Below are 14918 nucleotides of genomic sequence, written 5' to 3'. Positions count from 1 at the left end.
GAAGAGGATATCAATGTCATGATGGACTTTTTGATTGACAACATATTTGTTGCATTTGGAGGTTTAGTCTTCTGACAGACTATTCAAATTCCCAATGGGTACCAACAGCGCCAATCTACTTGCAGATTTGTTTTTATATTCCTATGAAGCAAAATTTATCCAAGGGCTTTTATGTTGTTCATTTGATTTTTACAGTCCATTTAAGTACATCATAGACTAAAAGAAATACACGTGAGTTGTTAAATGCTTTATTTCTTTCATATTTATGTTATATGAATTAAGCTCTTCAATTTGATTTGATATTGTATTTGATGGACAGAATTTTTCTGTTGTATTTCAAACACATCTCCAAGATGTTCAAAAATGCTAGCCAAGAAAACTCCTATATTCAATTTATGTTAAAATAAAAATATTACTATGCATTTAACACAATAGGAGGCATCAAAGCCAATAAGAACAACTGTTGTCATTTTTTGGCAATTGGAAATATACACGAAGCCTTTCATACTCAGCGTATTAACCTTTTTCTTATTTCATTAATCAACTTAACTCAGCAAACGCTTTAAAACAGTTTCAAATATAAAAATAACAGATAAATAAACAGAAATCAATTTTTATCTGTCTATTAATGTTCCGTCACGGTGCCTGATATTAGATACCATACCATTTTTTGACGGTGTGGTTTAGACACAGTGAATTAGAATTATAATATTCACAATCCAAAAACACACAATATTTTCTTATCATTGTTAATTTGGTGTTATAACGCTCATATATATATTTTTTTACAGAAACCATGAATATATTATCAATTGTTATCGGACTTGCTGTGTTAGTTACTTTAGCCACTGCTCGCAGTTATAAATCAAATCAAGGAGCATGGGATAGTCTGAATAATGGGTGGAATAGTGGACGTCTGACGAATAGATGGAATAATGGACAGTTGACCGGAAGCTGGAATAGTGGACATCTGGGAGGTGGATTGATTGGCGGACACAGACGTAAGATCTTACAAACATTATCATGACTTATTATCAAACATACTTGACAAATATCGTTAATGATAATTTGAACTAACTACTATTAGGGCTAGATATTCCCTGTTCGATATTGGTTTCTATTTTCTCAAGTAATGTATGTCATTGTATAATTTACATTCGTAGGATAAAACGTACAATCTCAAAAATCTTAACGCCGAGGAAAATTCAAAATGGAAAGTCCTTAAAAAATGACAAAATCGAAAGCTCCAAAAACATTGAACGAAATATTACTGACTTTGTTTTGACATTTGCTTCTTAAGAAAGTGTAGCCACTGGACTTTAGGCAATTAACAATCCACCAATCAATTTAAGAGTGTTCACTTTTATATACTGTACGTCGTATCTGAGATGACATTTGAAGATGCATATACCAATAAGATTAAAAGACATGGTTAATTTTTAAAGTGTCACATTATTCACGGAGATATGGAATGATAATATACCAAATATAATAACAGTTATTAATTTTTCAGGATACAGAAGAGCAGCTGTTGGGTATAGATCAGTTGATCCATACAGTCATCTTAACGGTGGATTAGGACGTTTGAACACATGGGGAATTAATTCAGGAAGGAGATCTAATTTGGGATGGAGATCTTATACAAGATGGAATGGTAGGTTTCAATTCTAGTCATATGAATTGTAATCCGCATCTATGATCTCTTATACAAAATAATGGTACATTTTTTTTATTCGATTACTTAGACATTTATTTAACACTTATTATATAAATATTATAAAGGAACTTTACAATTTTGATTCTTTTAAACTTACACTTTTTTTTTTATTGTGTTACGTTATTACATTATAACAAGTTAAAGGTCGATATAAATTTCAATATTTTGAATATAATATACCCCACTGAAAAATAAGATAAGCTTTCCAAAATACCCAAAAAATATAGCAAAATACAAAAATTCAAGGTAAATTTAAAGAGAGGAAGTACATAAAAAGTGACCACATCAAAAGTAATCAAACGTAAGACTGAGTGAAAAAGAAACCAACTGGGATATTCCTAAGGAGCAGTAGCTGCCTACCCTTCCCTAGCATCTGCGATTTTCTCCCAGTTTGTGATAGGGTCTATGTTTCCAAGTCTTAATTTTTCTATTTTGTATATTAAGTACTGTTTTAACTTATGAGATTGAAAGTACTTTTGGCACTTTTTTCCTCGTTTTAACCTGACTTTGTATAAAGATAAATAAAATTCAGTAACATTCAATTTTTTATAAATTCAAAATAAAAGATATAAAACGCTCATAATATGATAAAATTAGTTAATCGTACTGGTAGAATATGAAATTAGGTTGTGGTAATATAGGGCTATTAAGGCTCCATTTAAAGTTTAGTAATTTTCAATTTTTAGAAAAAAAAAAAAAATATTAACTGAATTTTTCTTACGTAGTTTCAAATAGTTTATACCAAAATAATGAAGATGTGAAGTCACTATGTACCATAGAAAAAATATTTAGTTGTTGAATTTATTTCATGTGTACAGTATGAGAAAAACAATTAATGTATCTTCAAATTACCTGGAATTTCTTTTATTTTACAGGATATTAAGACAAAATGAGGACACATGGAGTATATTACATCATCTTAACATGACATCATTCATTCGTAGATTTTTATTTTTTCAAATAAAACTGTAAATATGATATGTATCAGTTCTTTTTTTTTTAATAATGCTGAAAATGCCTTTGAAATTTATAACACGATATTAGTGTGAACTATTTATCCTGGTTATTCATATTCTTACAAAAAGACAAGCATAGATAGTTAATGTGAATCATCAGTTTAGATATACTCAGATAGAATTTTCTTAAACCTTGCCAAAAATGAAGATGTTCCTATGCCTTTTCACCGGTAGGTAAACCTCTCACTTGCACGACAATCACATTAAATTCAATTAAATTAACTACGATGTTTGAACAAAAACAAACAGATATAATAAGTAAAAATGTCAAAAATAGGGTTACAGTGGTCAACGTTGTGTTTTAATCATAATCACTTTAACAACAGACAAATATGGAACAAAGAGAAACAAATGACGTTATTACTTTTGTAAAAAGTAAAACATGCTACACCGAGGAACAGGTTGTGATTATTGTGCTGGACTTTCGTATGAACAACATATTTGTTGAATTTGGAGGTCGATTTTTTTTTTATCAAATTGTCAGCATTTATACGAAAAAATCTGAAGTCACAAAAATACTGAACCCAGAGGAAAATTTAAAAAGAAAAGTCATCAACAAAAGCGAAATTGAAAGCTCAAATACATCCATCGAAACAAATTGGCTGAGGTGTATGCGTACATAAAATACACAATGTTGCAGTATACAAAACAAGACTTTGTACATCTAAATTAAGGCCGTGTTCACATAGTCCTAAACTCGATGTTGTGTTAGTGTAACTGACACGTAAACTAAACACAATTACGTTCCCATTGATGAAACTCAATGTTTACATGTAGTTTAAATCATGTTGTGTCTACATGTAGTCGATAGATAATGTAGGCCTTGTGTACCTTAAGTTTATACAAAACTAGGTATTTATAACATGGATTTTAAAATGGAAGAAACGTTGTTGGAATAAAATTGATATTCATAACACTTATTAATAAATTTCATTACAGAAATTTTTGTCTTAACTTGATATACTTATTTGTTATAAAATAAAAATTAAGAAGCTTTATTTTCCCTTATCAAGAATCGAAACATCATCATTGTCGAAATCATAATTCATTTGAAAAGGTCTCCCCGAATCGACTGAACGTACACAGTAATATTTTCCACTAACCCCTACTCAAACAACGATTCAATCATAAATGCATTACTAAAACAAAGTGTGCGGTAAATTGTATATTGATTTTCTAGTATCTCAGATCCGCATAAATACACTTATAAATGAAAAAAAAAACAAACAACATTACCTTCCTTTTTTTGACAAATACTCAAATGCCATTTGAAACAAACATAATAGATAGAAATGAAGTGATCCTTAACATCTCAATACTTTTTCTTCGTCTGTGAGAACACTGCCTCAGCCTTAGTTATTGATACGTAATGGAGGCATCTTTAGTATCTATAAACTACTGCAAATCATCAAAATGTCTTTCATAAAGGACCAACCACTTAACTTTAAGGGGAGGGGGGTTATGATATTTTTCTTTAAGTCAGATTTGTTTTCTCGGTCGAACGATTTTTTCAGTTTTTTTCAAGTTGGGTATCAGAATTTTCAAGGAACAGCACATTACCAACCTGCCTCGTTTTGAAATCAAATGGTCGTTCCCTAACTGCAATAAAGTTGTCCGATAAATTGTGCATTCAATTCTATCTTATGAACATTTAACTGACATATTGTTTACAAGTGTAAACAAATCCTATGTACAGGTAATTAAACAACGTGTTTAGATGTGAACAAATTTAATGTGAAACCTGTGTACATTACATTAAACTAGTTGTAAACATTTTTAATGTACATGGAGTTTGTGTAAATACAGCTTTAGTTGGGATACGTGGTGTGATTGCACATAATTCAACTATCCACAAGAGGTTATAGTTAACTGAATTGACCTTGAACACGCCGTATAGTCGGCTAAAAAATAGTTATCAAAGGTACCAGGATTATAATTTAAATTTAGTACGTCAGACGCGCGTTTCGTCTACATAAGACTCATCAGTGACTCTCATATGCAAATATTTAAAAAGCCAACCAAGTACAAAGTTGAAGATCATTGAGGATCCAAAATTCCTAAAACTTGTGGCAAATACGGCTAAGGTTATCTATGCCTGGGATAAGAAAATCCTTAGTTTTCGAAAAATTTGAAGTTTGTAAACAGGAAATTTATAAAAATGACCACAACATTGATAATCATGTCAACACCGAAGTGTTGACTACTGGGCTGGTGATACCCTCGGGGACGAAACGTCCACCAGCAAAAAAAAATTGTTGATATTCACCCCATATGCACCAAGTTTTACATTCGTTTTATTGATATATAAGAAATTTCTTGGTATTCCTAAACGGAAAATTATACACACAGGAGAAAAAGTACACTTAACCAAAACACTACTTTCATTAACCTGTGTATAATATGACGTTTTTTTCAAAGTTCTCGATTTTATATAAGATTAGACCGTTGGTTTTACACTAGTAATTTTGGAGCCCTTTATAGCTTGCTGTTCGGTGTAAGCCGTTTCTTCGTGTTGAAGGCCGTACCTTGATATATAATGGTTTACTTTTATCAATTGTTACTTGGATGGAGAGTTGTCTCATTAACACTCATACCACATCTTCCTATATCTATTGAACGAAAATCAACCTTAGTTTTTTTTGGTGAATTTACTTTTTATTTTATTCTTTTTGAACTTACTATATTAAGAAAAAAAAAAACTTTATTCATTTAATTTGTTTTATATTATTTTATTGTATTATAATTTCGTCCTTTAAAAACAGAAGAAGAAGAGAAATGATATGAGGGGTAATAAGGAAATGAATAATCATCATACCTTGACTTATTTAGTGACGCAAAGTAACAAATGTCATTCAAATGACAAGATTATCATTTTGACGTCTCTTGATCTATTCTAGTCAAAGTCTGTTAAATATAGCTCAATGCTATATATATATATTTAATGTTTACAATATGTATTGCATAAAATAATCATGTCAACTTTGTGTTCATACCGTTGACATACAAACAATCTTAGATTTTCTTGCTAAGCATCAACGTATTCATAAAACCTACGACATAGTCACTTGCCAGCTATTAAATCCTGTTATAGATACAAATATTTGGTTTGGAATAACATAGTCAACTATGAATTTCATCAGAGTTATGTTTTTTCTTGTTATTTCTTTTTTCATATGAATTTTTATGGATAGTTGCCTCATTGCAATAATACCGAATTTTTTATTATATTGTAAGTCCGCGATGGTATGATATCATCAGTTCAGAAGTCGTGGTTTAGGTACAAATATAGTCGATAACCTAATGTTGTAAATGAATTCTCAATTGATAATTTAATATAAAAACAGACGTCCGAAATTCCTAAAACAAGTTTGGTTATTTATTGAAGGCCATTTTTTATCACAAATATAAAATAGAAGATATGGTATGATTGTCAATGAGACAACTCTCCACAAGAAACCAAATGACACAGAAATTACCAACAACAGGTCACCGTACGACCTTCAAAAATGAGCAAAGCCCATACCTCTGTTCAGACAGTTTTCTTGTCTCTCATTGTATTATGATTGTGCATGTTTAAGGTTATTCTAGAAACTATGAATAATTTTGTGTGATTGTTTGTACGTATTTTTTTCGTATGTATCTGTATAACCATGACCAATAGCTCACACCAATATCTTGTTATTTAGTTTCAAATGCATTTTCAGCATTATAAAGAAAATGGACAAATGCATATAATATTGATAGTTTTATTTGCAAAAGTATAAAATCTACGGATGATTAATGTCATGTTCAGAAGTTGTTATGTCCTCCTTATATTCTCCCTTTTGCTCAATATCCTGTAAAACAAAAGTACTTTTAGTTAATTCGAAGATAGATTGATTGTTTTATTTTATAATGTATTCATTAAATAAATGATATAAACTCTTAGAGGCTTCGTTAGAAAAAATCGGTTTATTACTTGGTTGTTTTCTATCTCAAAATTAAAAGCTTATTTAATATTTTACCAGCACGAAAAAGTAATATTATCGTATCATGTGCTTGTTAGTTTCATTTATTATTCGTGCGTAATTCAGTGTATGTAACCGAGTTTTATTTGCAAAATGCCTGTGCCAAGTCAGGAAAAAGAAAGGATAAATTATATCTATAAGATACTAAAACTCATTAGTCGAAAACAGAACGTAATATATAAATTAGAACCAAAAACTGGGCAAAACAATCCAATCATAATCTAGTGGAAATATCAGAGGCCGAGGTAGGTTAGACATAGTTATCAAAGGTACCAGGATTATAATTAAGTACGCCAGACGCGCGTTTCGTCTACATAAGACTCATCAGGGACGCTCATATCAAAATATTTATAAAGCCAAACAAGTACAAATTTGAAGAGCGTTGAGAATCCAAAATTCCAACAAGTTGTGTCAAATGCGGCTAAGGTAATCTATGCCTGGGATAAGAAAATCCTAAGTTTTTCGTAAAATTCAAAGTTTTGTAAACAGGAAATTTATCTTTTTTTACCTGTTCAGTTGTTTGATAACGTTCCAAGTTGTCAGTATTTATGTACCTCCCCTTTTTTAATTTACCTTGGATTTCGGTATTTTGCTCTGTTTTTTTATAAATTTGGATAGGTTATCTTATATTTCACTATGGAATATTATATTAAAATAAATGAAATGCCTATCGACCTTTAAATTGTTCAATTTTAATGAAATGTGACAAAATTAAAATATTGCAACTTTCCCTTATTATATTTATAAACGCAGTGTAACATCTATGTCTTAAAAAGAAATCAAATAAACGTTGCATTTTGATCAATATTTAACATAATAAGAGATAAGAATGCGGGTTACATTTGATAGGATGATAATCTAAACCTACCTCGCTGACTCCATCTTGAACCAGTTCTCCATCCTAAATTAGATCTCCTTCCTGAACTAATTCCCCAGGTGTTCAAACGTCCTAGGCCACTGTTTAGATGACTGTATGTATCAACAGGTCCGTACCCAACAGCTGCTCTTCTGTATCCTAGAAAAATAATAGCTACTAATATATTTGGTATATCATCATTCCATATCTTCCTGAACAACGTTACAGTTTATTGATGCGATGAAAACAGAAGTTACAAATGAAGAATGTCTTTTAATCTTATTTCATATAAATCTTTAAAAGTTTACATATAAAGTTTAGCAAAAAAAATTCGACGTCAATTATAAAGAAGTGGAAAATGATTGATAGATTGATTGATTGAAAAGTGCCTAACGTTCAAAAAGCTACACTTTCTAGAGGAGATAAGCGTACGAGTGTAAAATTTAAAATGACATACCTCATTTGTTAAATAATAACCAACATTGAACTGTTAATGTCCAACCCTAATAGTTGTTAGTTCAAGTAAAAATTTTGTCAAGTATGTTCGGTAATTAGACATAAAGTTTGTAAAATCTTACTTCTGTGTCCGCCAATCAATCCACCTCCTAGATGTCCGCTATTCCAGCCTCCGGTCAAACGTCCACTATTCCATCTATCATTCAGACGTCCACTATTCCAACCATTACTCAGACCATCCCATAATCCTTGATTTGACCTATAACTGCGAGCACTGGCTAAGGAAACCAACACAGCAAGCCCGATAGCAATTGCCAATGTATTCATTGTTTCTGTAAAAAAAAATACTTCAGCGTTATTACACCAAATAAACGATGATAAAAAATATTGTACGTTTAACGTTATTTGATCGTAAATATTATAATGTGAGGCGTTTACTTTGCCATCAATTCATTTATATGTCTGCTTTAAGACCTGAATCTTTTCAAAAGCGTTTTCTATTATAATAGTTATAAGAAGATGAGGTATGAGTGTCATTGAGAAAAATAAGTTCATTTATTAATCAGGTAAAAGATATATACGCTTAGTATGTAAGACTTAATGTATGTTTCCAAATTCAAAAAATAGAAACAGTTGTTCCTATTGACTTTGATGGCTCCAATTGTTTTATATGCACAGTGTTATGACAACATTCTTAATCATCATGGGGAGGTATTTGAAACACACCAGAAAGTTTTCCTCCGATTTAACACAATATCAAATCAGATTGAAGAGCTTAAGGATGTACTTAGGTGAGGTTTTGGAATTTGTGTCAAATATTCGGACTCCTTGGTGTTTTTCCATACAATACAATGTAAACTATTTTGCCCCATAACACCCATTTATTTTTTCATATAAGACTTAATAGCTCATGAACGGTCATTTACCAAAATTTTAGAAGATTCTTGATTTTCTTTCTTTTGTTTTGAGACCCAAATTATCCCAATGCAAATATAAGGTAAAAGTCCAAGTCAGCCTTTTCCCGCCATATTTTAAATCTCAAATATCTCGAAAAGGAGGTCCATGACCTATCAATATTTTTAGCTTATCTTTACCCTTAGTTTATGCTCTACCAGCTATAGTTTCAATTTTAATTTCTTAATTTCTTAATTTCTTAATTTTTACCTAACCTCACCTAAGTACATCCTTAATTCATATACATTACAAATAAATATGACAGAAAGAAAGTAGTATACAACTTACATGGTTTTCTCTCAGTATTTGATGTACTTGAATGGCTTGTAAGACACAAATGGGTAGAGAGCTCTTATATCATTCCTCTTTTATACTATTTAATTACAAGGAAATATAAATTGGGGAATGATAAAATCTAAAAGTGGACAAACAAACTACGTAGGTTATTTTATTACACAATCATATGTTGTGAAGGTTACGTCTAATACCAAGATGTCAATGTCACTCTTTTTAATAATTTTATGGTCAAATCTGTCATTTAGGAATAATAGGTTACGCTTTCACTTTACTAACTATACATGATAGTAAAATATTCCAAGTAATATACATTTAAAGTCCGAAACTAATACAAAACCTTCCACAAATAATATGTAGAGAATGGCTGTAACAATTGGTAGATAGTGGCCTAATATCTAATCAAATAGTTTCACCAAAAATCTAAAATAATTTGATGTTTTAAGTGGGCAAATTTTGTGTTCTATTTACATTTTGTGTTTAATATCCATTATAATCTGGAGTATTCTTTACATTATTTTGCACAATTATTAACAAAATATTATTCCCCATGTTTCGTTCAAGCAACTTGATTTTCATTCATAAAGAAAGGCATTTTGTTAATTTAAGAAGTAAAAATCAAAAGTTAGCGTTGGTATTTACTTTCCGTTTAGGAGTTTGGTAGTTTTGTGATTTTACTGTTTACTCCAAGAATAAACAAATGACAAAACACAATAACGCAAGGGCCTTAAGCAGTCATAGTACAAAGAATGATGAAATAATAATATATAATTCTTAATGGAGTGCGTCGTAACTTTGAAACGATAAATTAATTGGGACTAGTGACCGAATTGTGGAATCAATACGTCTGATTTGAGGTCATCTTTTTTAGTAGCTCCGTATTATTACAATCCAAAACGGAAACATTGTCTTTGATTTAATACATATTGGTCATTAAAATGTTGTTAAATTATGAACGTCGCTCGTGTTGTCTTCAGGTTTTAAAATTTTGTGTCTTTTGTGTTTTTTTGTTTGCTTTTGCCGTAGCATTGGAAATTTATTTTCAATTTACGAATTTAACAATTCTTTTGCTATCTTTTGCTTCTGTTTTTTCCGTAAAATTAATGAAATTATTTGGAAATTATTGTTTAAACCCCCAGATTCAAAGTATACCCATATTGGAATTAGCTATATTTGTTTTCATTTGCGGTTTAGTCCTTTTTTTTTCAATTACACATTTTTCATCCTTGACTTTGAAAATTTGGCTTTGAAGCTCACCGGCTGAAGATAGATTATGAAAAGTGGTCTGAACACTTTACATTTTGAAACGTCATTTTCATTCTCTATATCACTAGCACTTATTCAGATATTGAATTAAAAAATATGAATTATACTTATTATTGTCGCTAGAATTATGCTTCATTATAGTCAGATTTATTTGAAATTCATTAATTATAAAAAAGAAGATGTGGTATGATTGCCAATCTGTCCACAAGAGACCAACATGACACAGACATTAACAACTATAGGTCACCGTACGGCCTTCAACAATGAGCTAAGCCCATACCGCATAGTCAGCTATAAAAGGCCCCGATATACGGAAAATGGCCATTGTTATATTATAGTCTGTTTTTGTGTGTGTTACATATTAATGTTGTGTTTCTGTTGTGTTGTTGTTCCCCTCTTATATTTGATGCGTTTCCCTCAGTTTTAGTTTTTAACCCGGATTTGTTTTTTTTTCTCTATCGATATATGAGTTTCGAACAGCGGTATACTACTGTTGCCTTTATAATCACAACGACCTCTTATAATAAATAAAATGAGGGCATATAAAAAATCAAAGACTTATTTCTAGATGAAGACTGATATGCTTCTGGTAGCATGAATAGAGCTTTCATTTTTTCGTCTTTCTTTTATATTTGAAGGAGGTGGGTTCCTGACCTGTAACAGGCATTTTCTTACGTAGATAAGACTTGCATGACAGTCACATACAATTACATTTGTCTGATATCGAGTTTTTATAACAGAAATATAAAGGACTGTATGGGCAATTAGTTATCAATGGTAGTAGACTTATAATTTGACACGTCAGACGCACATTACGTCTACAGACAACTCATCAGTGATGCTCAGATCAAAACAGTTAGAAAGCCAAACATACAATTCCTAATTATGCAACATGAGCAACGGAAAATGACTTTTTTTTCTTTTCATCTCTTTGTAAACACAAATCAATGTAGGTATGCAGAAAGCTCCTTTACCAAAGAAAACATACAAAAATTAGTTGTAAGTATAAAGTATATATCGAGCTAACTTACATTTTTTTTAAATATATACTTACATATACCATTATTCAGATGGATAACTTGTTACGCAGTGATAATGAGTATCAATTTAGCGAAACCCCTCCTGTGATCGAATTCTTGTTTGCTATATAAAAAAAAATATTGCTACTGTATCTTCATTTTGTATTTAATAAAAGCAGGATAAACGAAATGATATGAGGGCTAATACAATAGTGATCATACTTTGACTTACTCTGTGACGTAAAGTAACAAATGTCATTGAAATGACAAGGTTTTCATTTTGACGTCACTTTATCTATTCTAGTCAAAAGTCTGTTAAATATAGTTCAGTGATATATGTATCTAATTTGTGCAAAGCGTAGTGCATAAAATAATTATGTAAAATTTCATAACAATATTAAGAAATAAAATAACAAAAATATTTCACCCTGAGCAAAACTCAAAACAGAAAGTCCGTAATCAAAATGCAAATACAAAAGCCCAAACACATTAAACGAATGGATAACAACTGTCATATGTTAGTGCTAAAAACATAATCACTATGAAAAAACTCCACATTATATCAACAAGGACCAGAGCAATGCCATATACACATACTGACATAGAACATACGTACAAATGAGAGACAAGAATTAAAAAGATAAATATAATGCAACATTGTTTAATTTGAAACGTTTATTGTGATTTGATAACTTCTTCAATATTCATGGCATCAATTTACAATTCAGCCTATGTAAACATACGAGCAAACGCAGAACACGTATGAAAGAAATGTTTGATTTGACTATGTTTTCTTGCAGTTTCATTAGAATGAAGTTGATACAATAAAAAACGTATTCTTATTAACTATAGCTCTCAACATAGCCTTCATCAAAGACCAATTGCCATCGCCCGAAGGAAACTTTTATAAGATTCGTCATTATGATAATTCAATCAATTCAAATGAGAAAAATTTCCTGCCTGCTTTATGTGCAAAAATTAAACACAAACAACACTGATAAACAGCATCAAACTACAATAATATAAGTGAAGGCACCATCTTGAGCTAGTCAGATATACAATGTGGCTTGGTTTAACAAGTTTGCAAGAATCCAACCCTCCTCTGGCCTTGAACTGTGGTCTATCAGCACAACTAAGAAGAAACACTTGAAAAATGCCCGATTTATTAGATCAAAACAAAGGAAACGCAAAACAACTAACAAAAGATCTGAAGACACAAAATACAGATATTAGAGCACTTAATTATATTCAAATATAAATCAAAGCACATAGCAACTATCAAAAAAATGTTTCCAGGACCGGAATAGCTATCAATACAAATTTTTACTTTTATTTACTAGCGTATTAGCCATATGTGGATTCGAAACAACTCTAAAGAACTTTTTAGCATCCTGTACCAAGAAAAGTTTGATGTGTTTGAGCATTATATTTTGATATTGATTACGGACTTTCCGTTTTGAATGTTTCTCGGATTCTTAGATTTACAATATAAAAAAGATGTGGTATTATTGCCAATGATACAACTCTCCACAAAATACAAATGAAACAGAAATCACCGTACGGCCTTAAAAAATGAGCAAGGCTCATAGTAAATTTTGGTATTGGGTTCCATTTATATATCTTTCAGAAACAACAGACACGGTTTTTAATGTCTTTTGTAAACTTATACTTCGAATTTGACATAAGCAGTAATCTCAGTACCAGAATATATGACAAACGAAACAATTTAAAATTTAAAATTATCAATTTTCTCAATCTTATTAACAATAAACATGCTAAACAAGCATCACCTGCATATGGGATAAAAATTTCCCAACTTATCCGGTATTCAAAAGGCTTGCATCATTATTTTTTTCAATTCAATTAGGAATTCGATGATAAGAAACGTCCTAAATTTGAAAGGACTATTAATCCAATAAGGGCACTATGACATTGGCGGGAACTGTTACCTTATAGTCTCATAACTCTTCCTTTAAAATAAATGTGTATGCTTTTTAACGCAGATGAGAAAATTTTATAATAAATGATGACTGTTACAAATATTATGTCTATGCTTCGATCTTCTATTCAATTTTATGACCATATATATAACGTTTAGAGTAGAGTATTTTTTGCTGTGCTTGGATAAAAGGGACGAAAGATACTAGAGGGACAGCCAAACTCATAAATCGAAAATAAACTGACAACGTCATGGCTAAAAATGAAAAGGACAAACAAACAAACAATAGTTCACATGACACAACATAGAAAACTAACGAATAAACAACACGAACCCCACCAAAAACTAGGGGTGATCTTAGGAGCTCCGGAAGGGTAGGCAGATCCTGTTCCACATGTGGCACCCGTTGTGTTGTTATGAGATAACAATAACAATTCCGGTAAATAGTCTAATTCGGTAGGTCATATTCATGAAAGGAAAGGCGAGTTTGGTTTCGACGTAAGGGACATATCCGATATCATTTGTAAAACGGTTATTCCATAACGGTAAACCAACTCGTGATGGCGTCCGAAATATTTACGAAGTGATGATTTCAACTTCATCATTTGGAACTCTTGATTTAATAGCTTCCTTGTGAGCAACAACCCTCTATCAAGAAAATCATGATAGGAAATGCAAGCTTGGGAGTATCGTATCAATTGGGAGATATATACACCGTATGCAGGTGCTGCTAGAATGTTGCTACTTAGAAATGGAAAGTTCACAATTGGAAAGCTGAAATCATCTCTTTTGTCGTAAAGTTTTGTTTTCAATCGATAAGCTTCATAAAAGAGTTAAAGACATATATAGAAAATTGTAAATTACCAGGTATCATAAAATAATGATTTTCTAATTTCTTCAGAATTTTTACAAAATTATTTTCTCAAATCGCAAAACGTAAAGATATCTCATTTGCAAGAATATTTACAAAGGGCTTACGGCAATGTGTGTTCAGTTTTATTTTAAAATAGAAACCACAAAGTATAAATATTTCGATTTTATTTTCATGTGAGACGGTGAAAAGTTTTTTACTTTTTAATGCATAATGATTGATATGTAAATTATATATGATAAATGTCCCCATAAACTCATAATTACAGTCTTAAACATCAACGCAATGACATTGACATGTTGGTCAAAGTGTTAACCTTTACAACATTTAACTGTTTGTAAACATACGTAGTTTACTTGTGTGGTTTGGGTTTAAAAAATTCCCCATTTATCAGTGTTTCCTTTTAAAAAAAATAGTAGAAAAGTGAATTGCTATCTCAGTGTTCTCTATCATATCTCATTTGGCAAATAATTCCAAGAAAAGAAAAAAAAAAAAAAAACAGGTGAGTTATTTACCTTAGTTG

At 30.8% G+C, this 14918-nt stretch overlaps 2 protein-coding genes across 2 annotated transcripts; one reads left to right on the top strand and one right to left on the bottom strand.

Annotated features, from left to right (window-relative positions):
• Positions 1-179: 179 nt before the first annotated feature.
• On the top strand, positions 180-2694 carry LOC143070901 (uncharacterized). Its single transcript, XM_076245006.1, has 4 exons — positions 180-231; positions 792-1001; positions 1514-1654; positions 2593-2694. The coding sequence occupies exons 2-4, from the start codon at positions 797-799 to the stop codon at positions 2598-2600; spliced, it is 354 nt and encodes a 117-aa protein (XP_076101121.1). The 5' UTR covers positions 180-231; positions 792-796; the 3' UTR covers positions 2601-2694.
• A 3771-nt stretch (positions 2695-6465) lies between these two features.
• On the bottom strand, positions 6466-9378 carry LOC143070900 (uncharacterized). Its single transcript, XM_076245005.1, has 4 exons — positions 9295-9378; positions 8175-8384; positions 7609-7755; positions 6466-6569 (listed from the first exon to the last, which is right to left on the bottom strand). Exons 2-4 carry the CDS (start codon positions 8377-8379, stop codon positions 6562-6564), a joined length of 360 nt encoding a protein of 119 aa, XP_076101120.1. The 5' UTR covers positions 8380-8384; positions 9295-9378; the 3' UTR covers positions 6466-6561.
• Positions 9379-14918: the final 5540 nt, after the last annotated feature.

This window comes from Mytilus galloprovincialis, chromosome 4, assembly GCF_965363235.1.
Source record: "Mytilus galloprovincialis chromosome 4, xbMytGall1.hap1.1, whole genome shotgun sequence".
Lineage (NCBI taxonomy): Eukaryota > Metazoa > Mollusca > Bivalvia > Mytilida > Mytilidae > Mytilus > Mytilus galloprovincialis.
This window is presented reverse-complemented; position numbering and strand designations above follow the sequence as displayed.